Genomic DNA, 6,658 nt, shown 5'->3' with positions numbered 1-6,658 from the left:
TAGAGGGAAAAAATTAAAGCAAGCTAGGAACAAGCTGACAAAAAAGGATGTTACTGATGAACGAGCTCAAGATAATCAGCAGAAGCAAAAGGATCCAATACAAAATGGAAAAAGGGGAGACTGGGAAGAGACATGGCGCTTAAGGGAGGACAAGTGCAGAGATGCGCAGCCTTGGTCACAGAAATCCACACTGGGCTACACCTTCTGCACATGTGTTGGGTCCAACCCACAGAGCAGCCCCGGGATGCAACACTGACTTCCTCAGAGACTCACACCATCTCAGCAGGAGTGAAGCACACCGCAGACTCCTCATTGTAAGGCCTCTGCTGCCCATAATGCCTTTTTTCAGACAGAAACACATGCTTTCCGAGAAAGTTTGGAGGGCGAATCAATGCAACAGCTATGCCCGTTCAATCAAGAGGCTGTAAAAGCTTTTCTTCTCCCAGGCTCTGGCCTACAGAGAGGTGCCTGCCCCAGGGACGCAGGACTACACCATACCACCGGCACCGGCGGATCGCTTGGCTGTGTGCTTCAGGGTATCTACCACCTGTGGGCTGCCACCTGGAGAGGCACAGCCGACCAGATACCTCACAGTCTAAGGGTAAAACAGTTGCTTTGCACAGCGGAAGGCACTGATCCACCTCACCACAGACGAAGCACTGAGTCCAGTCCGCCCACTCTGAGGGCTAGTGTGCTCCCGCTGCCCTGTTCCGGGGAGCCCGACCCCGGCTTCCTGCCCGGGGCTCCCCAGCGGGGCGAGGCGAAACGGGCGGGTTTGGGGCCGGCAGGACCTGAGGACCGAAGCGCGGCCCTCACGGCTGGCCTGGCCACGCCGGTCCCGGGGCCGTGAAAAGGGCCGCGACGCCCGCACCGCCGCGCACGGCACAGGGGCAGCAACAACGCAGCCGCCCGGGGAGGATAAGCCCCGCGGCTCCGCGCCCACCGCTGCTCCAGGCACTTTGGCCCTGCCGGCCGCCTCACACGCCGGCCGCGGCCGCGGGGCGGGGCGGGGCGGGACGCGCCGCCCCTCGGGGCCGCCCCGCCCGCACAGGTGCGGCGGCTCGCGCCGAGCCCCGCCCTCCCGCCGGGCGCTACCTGCAGGGCGGGGTGACCGGCCGGCGGAGGGATACTGCCCGCCCTCGCGAAGTGACCCTCACTCGCAGACACCCCCGCGTGCCCTTCCAATTCCGCGTCGGGGCGGGGCGGAGCGGCCCCGCCTCTCCTTGGAAAGCCCCGCGAGGAAGGGCAACGCGTCGGGGCGCGGCGTTAAGACCCGGCGGGCTATTTTTCACGCCCGGCGCGGAGCCGCCGTGGCTGGGGTGGGCGTGTGCGCGCGCACGAGAGGGGGGGGCGGGGGCGGGGGCGGGCAACGAACGGAGGAGCGGGCGGGCGGCGCGGATGCGTCTGCGGCCGTAAGTAGTTCCGGTTGAGGAAGTCGGCGCTCGCCGCCGCCGATTCCCGTGGCCGCGCCAGGGCAGGAGCGCCGCGTCCCGAGCGGTGCCGAGCCCGCCCCGGCCCAGCTCCAGCACCAGCTCCAGCCCGGCCGCCGCCCGCCCGCGGGGAGCCGCCCGCCGCCGCCATGGCCACCCGCTCCTGCCGGGAGAAGGCGCAGAAGCAGAACGAGCAGCACCAGGCCATCCTGGCCAAGCTGCTGCGGGAGGAGGACAACAAGTACTGCGCGGACTGCGAGGCCAAGGGTACGGCGGGGCGGCCGGCCGGCCGGCCGTGGGGCGCGGCGGGAGCGGGCGGGCGGCCGAGGCGATGCCGGCGGGGCCCTGCGTGTGCCCGCCCGTGCCGGCGCCCGCGCAGGGCGAGGGGCTCGGCGGCCCGGGAGGCCCGGGGAGGGGCGCGGCCCCGCCACCCCGCCCCGCTCCACGTCCGCGGGGCGGCGGCGGCCGGCCCCCTCCCGGAGCGGGGCCCGGAGGGGCGGCAGCAGGGATCTGCGCGGCTCGGGGAGAGCGATGGTGAAAGCCAGGATAACCTTTAATTTCGTCGCGAACCGATTTCGGCGTCTCCATCCAGCTGGGCTGTAGCTGCGTGATCCTGAAGTCAGGAACCCCCCGGCTGAGGCTTTATGCAATGACTGGCCTGGCCTTTTCCTGAAGTTTCAGTGCCGCGTCCTCTCCCTGCGTTGCCAGCTATTGATCGGGAGCGGGCTGTGTCCGTGGGCCTTCAGGAAGTCGGTGGCCGGTGATGGGGGCAGGCGCCGGATGAGTTGGATGTTGAGTGTCCAAAACGGTGCCCTTCAGTGTTGACTCAGTCGTGTAAACGCCAGGCTCTTTGAGTCTGGATGTCTGTGTCCGGTTAAACATGTCACAGATGTAGCTTTGGTGATGAATGACATTTTGAAAGATTATATCGCTGTCAGATCTTGCCTCTCTTTAGTCTAATAGTTTTGTTCTGCACAAAAGCAGATATATATTTGTATTTACCTTGGGTTCTGTGGCTTTGAAACTGAGAAATGTAGCACCATCCCTCTTTCATCTAGAGTTGATTCATTAAGATGTTACCCTAAGAAAGATGATCGCACAGTAAGTTATTAAGTGTACTACTTCCTGAATAACAACCAGGTGTTTGCAGTGTATGATTAGCTCCAGAACTGCTTCATTCAGTCCTTCCCCACCTCAACTGGAGGACAAGTATGGTGAGCTAGTTTGAGCATCCAGAAATGGCACTGTGTTTGTAATTTCCCTTTCCAATCCGCGCATGCTACCTTTTTTTGCCACGGACGTAAATTGTGCAGTGCCTTGCACGATGCCATTGTTTGATAAGTCAGAAAGACAAAAATTAAACTTTATTTTCCTAGTATGTAACCCTAAGAAGTATATAATGTGGATTACACCAAAGATAGTACATCTTTATATTTTGCAAGTAACTCTTCTTAATCATTTTCTAGCACAGCTGGTCTTGCCCCCCTACTTCTGGTTACTGTGTAACAGACTCATTGTAACCATTGTTTTTCTGGAATAATCTTGCGTGTATATTTTGTGAGTTATTGGCACTTGAGATTTCTATGCTGGATGCTGCTCTGAGTTGCCTGCTGATGGAATTCCCTATGCATGTTGTTCCATAGCTTAGGCCTTCAGAGCTGAGTTCCTCAAGATCAGAGTCTGGAATTCTCCAACTAATTTTTGTCCTGTCATCAGAGTTCCCTCTTTCTAACCATCACCTGGTCAAAGTATAATTTGTAATTCTCCGTGGTCCTTGGTATCTTTTGCCACTTTGGTTCAGCGATGCTGATACTTTCAGCTTCCTCGTTCTTATATTTGTGTTATTGAGTATGTTTATCCACTGTTCCTTTCTTTGATACTTTCATACCTCTCTTCTGTCACAAGGGCTTTCTTTTGTAAATTCAAGCTTTGACATATCTTGAGTTTGGATTTTTTTTTTTCTTTTCAGGTTCTGGAGGGGACCTACCAATCTCTTGACCAGGCTGTCTTCTGCTAGTACCTGTCATTCAGTTTCCATCTTTCTAGTAAATTATTTTACTTAGCTACCTTACTAAAATCTGACTGCACCTCTGAAGGCTCCTCTGTTTTCTCTTTTGCTCAACCCCACTTCTCCCTTGCTGTCTCTGTTTGCCAGAGGCATGGCTTTCTTTCACTGTGTCCCCCAGGAAAGCTGACATGAAAATAGTGTGAGATGCGATGTGAGCTTACAATATTGAGGGAGCTGTTTTGGTTTTTTTTAATTCTCTTTCTCCTGTCAAGTTTGATTTGTGCTTGCCTCATCCTGTTCTGGCAATTCTTATTTTAAATCTTGTATCGTATTAGCTTCGCAGTGCCATCTGCCTTTGCCTGTACTCCTGTAGTTAAGTGTATGGTTTTCTTATAGTTGGAGAGGACGGAGTGGAATGATGAACTTATTTTAGTTTCAGCTGTTACAGAGGCACTCAGTCAAAGGTCTCTAGATGACACAGAGTGTCATATATGGGCACTCTGTGCAGATTTCTTTCCTTAAGTTTAGGAAGTTTCCTTTAGGAAGGAGAGTTGTGTGAACAATGTAGAGATGCCCCTGCTGTACCCTGAAGTCTAAATTTCTGTTCACTGCCAGAAGACACGTGGCTCAGAAGAAAAAAATGATCGGTTGTTTAGCTGAAAATCAAGCTTGCCATGAGCACATAATGCCACTGTTAAACACCTCCTTGTTATATCAGTCTTTGAAACTTTTTGTTGACCGAAAGAAGAGGAAAAGTGAAGAATACTTCTTTGAGTTGCAGCCAGCTGTTTTTTTTTTTTTTTCCCTAAGATGTTTCACACTTAATCCATGGCGCTTGAGTGCTAATGACTTCTGGTGTACTAGCAAAGTACACAAGACCAGCAAAGTTGTAGTTTTGCTAGTCCTGATGTGCAGTGATGTCTGAGGCAGCAATTTTTAACATGGCTCTATTAGCTAACCAATGTTAGTGAGCTGTCTGCGTGGCTTTCCCCAGACTATGACAGTCTCCTTCACCTCTTGCATCACCAACAGCATCCCTTTTATCTCTGGATGTGGTTGTTATTACAGTCTGGAGTTTCCTTTTGCCAGTTCCACTAGAGTTTCTCTTCATCCTCTGTTCTGCAGATATGAACATGAAACCATTCATGACAAAAGATTTAGGACTTCTCTGATGTCAGTCCTAGTTCAGAACATAATGTTTTTCCTTTTGTTAATGTAACTGGTTTTTTTTTTAATGCTGTTCCCTTCAGTTTGTGTTACTTTCCTTTTTTGTGTGTGTTTTGCTCCTTTGTTGTCATCCTCCTTTCTGTTGTTCTGTAGGATCCCCTGAGTTCTGTCTTTTACTTTCTTCCTGCTTACCTAATTGTTTGGTAACGTTGTCGCGTTAACTGAGTTTCAGTTGTATTTTGGGTCTTATTCTGGCGGTGCTTAAACCCATTGTTTTCAGTAGGATCGTTCAGACAGCTGGCGTCAGCTCAAATTCAACATGGGTTCTTAACTGTAGCTAAGAGGCTGTCATCACTAATTCCTGCCTCTCACTGTCGATGTCAGAGTCTTTCTTAAACCTTAGGTATTATGTTTACCCTAGGCTTATGTTCAGATAGTCACATTCCAGGGATGTTGAAATCTTGCAGACTGTACTTGTGTGTATGTTTTAACTGCTGTTCTTTGAGGCTCTTAGGTAACTAGATACCATTTAAAATCTTATAAATTTCCTTTTGACCCTAAAAAATTTAATGTGATCCTGTTTGCATTTACATCCCTCATTGCTTTGATTGTATCTACTGTAATGCCACTGTTGAACTCTTTCTGTATATCGTTAAGGCTTCTCTGCTGTCTTTTACTTCGCGCATCAAAAAGATCCTGAGAACTCACTACTGTCCTACTGCTGATTCACTCCAAAGTTACTGAATTAGTTCTCTTTGCTTTCAGTGTATGGCCACCATCTGCATTGCTTGTGAGGAAGTTTCAAGCATGCACCTTTCCTGTGTTATTGCATGCTTGCTCTGTGTAAATAATTAAAAAAACGATGTCCTGGTCTTCCTCAAAATAATCTTAATCTTGTTAATAGTGGTCTTGTATCAAAAGAAAAAGCCATCCTTTGGTTTCTGGCCTACTTTTTCAAGTATGAGGTATGCAGATACATTAGACAGCTTTGTTCTGCAAGTTTTTTGGAAGATGGAGAATACAGCTGAGGGAGGACACATCTGCCAGAGTAAGCATTAAGCAATAATTAGGATTGCTGACTCTGGCAACTGTTTCTGGAAGTACTTTTTATTCTGTATTTGCCTTTTAACTGTTGAAATAGCTGCTATGAATCTGACTGTCACCGCTAAAACGTGTTGAAAACTACCTGCTGTAGGGCCATACTGTAGTTGCCATATGTCATCTTCAAACTGTATGTCTTACAGCTGCAGGAAAGATTAGATGACACTTCTGTGGGGAAGAAGCCTAAAAATCAAAGGTTCTGGAACTGTCTTTGCAATCATTGAGATTTTTGAAAGAGTGAGGAGGTTGGGATGACATTTGACAGGGCAGAGCTTGTCTGTGTACTGGCTGTTCGTTCCATCTCTATCTGAACAACCATCTGCATAAGGCAGTAGATGTCTTCCCAATGTTATAGTACTGGGAAGTAGTTGTAATGTTTCTAATACTTGTAGGAAATAGTAAAGCATGTTGGCAGTAACTGAAGTCGTCCTGAATTTCTGAAAGGGGTAAGGAACTGAAATTCCTTAGTGTTCCTTTTGTGTATATATAACTATGTAAAGCTAGCAGGAATTGGAATAATCTGTGAGAAGGAAATAGCTATGTATCTGTCTCTGTCTCACGTGTAGACTATGCTGAAAGCTGTTGTAAAGCACTTTTTTTCCCCCCCTTTCTACTGTAAGGGGAGACTAAACGCATTTTTGTTCTTCTTGCAATGCAGACATTTGAATCTCTTAAGCAATAATACATCCTAGAGATCTGTCAAATGGAACCAAAATCAAGAGCTGTTAACTTCAGTCAGCAACCCTTTGGCTATAGGGGCTATAATTTGCTATTTCTATGTACTTACTATCTAGTTATAACATGCTGGAAGTCTCCAAGGCTTGTGTTATTGCTTGGCAGCAAGGCTGGTATTATTTGGGCACTGATATTAAACAATACTGAATCAAGTACTTGGAAGTTGGAGAGTGTAATGAAGAACAAAAGGAGATGCTTTTTCTTAGAAAGGGACAAG

General features: G+C 49.4%; 1 protein-coding gene across 3 annotated transcripts in view; it reads left to right on the top strand.

Annotated features, from left to right (window-relative positions):
* The first annotated feature begins 1,579 nt into the window (after positions 1-1,579).
* Positions 1,580-6,658, top strand: part of SMAP1 (small ArfGAP 1) — a 107,580-nt gene continuing 102,501 nt past the window's right edge. For all 3 annotated transcript variants that reach the window (XM_086608288.1, XM_086608286.1, XM_086608287.1), the window contains exon 1: positions 1,580-1,697. In XM_086608288.1, the coding sequence (XP_086464414.1) occupies positions 1,580-1,697 (118 nt within the window). The remainder of the gene's footprint in view (positions 1,698-6,658) is intronic.

Source organism: Tauraco erythrolophus, chromosome 2, assembly GCF_009769465.1.
Source record: "Tauraco erythrolophus isolate bTauEry1 chromosome 2, bTauEry1.pri, whole genome shotgun sequence".
Taxonomy (NCBI): domain Eukaryota; kingdom Metazoa; phylum Chordata; class Aves; order Musophagiformes; family Musophagidae; genus Tauraco; species Tauraco erythrolophus.
The sequence above is the reverse complement of the archived record's forward strand: the minus strand, read 5'-3'. Positions and strand labels throughout refer to the sequence as shown.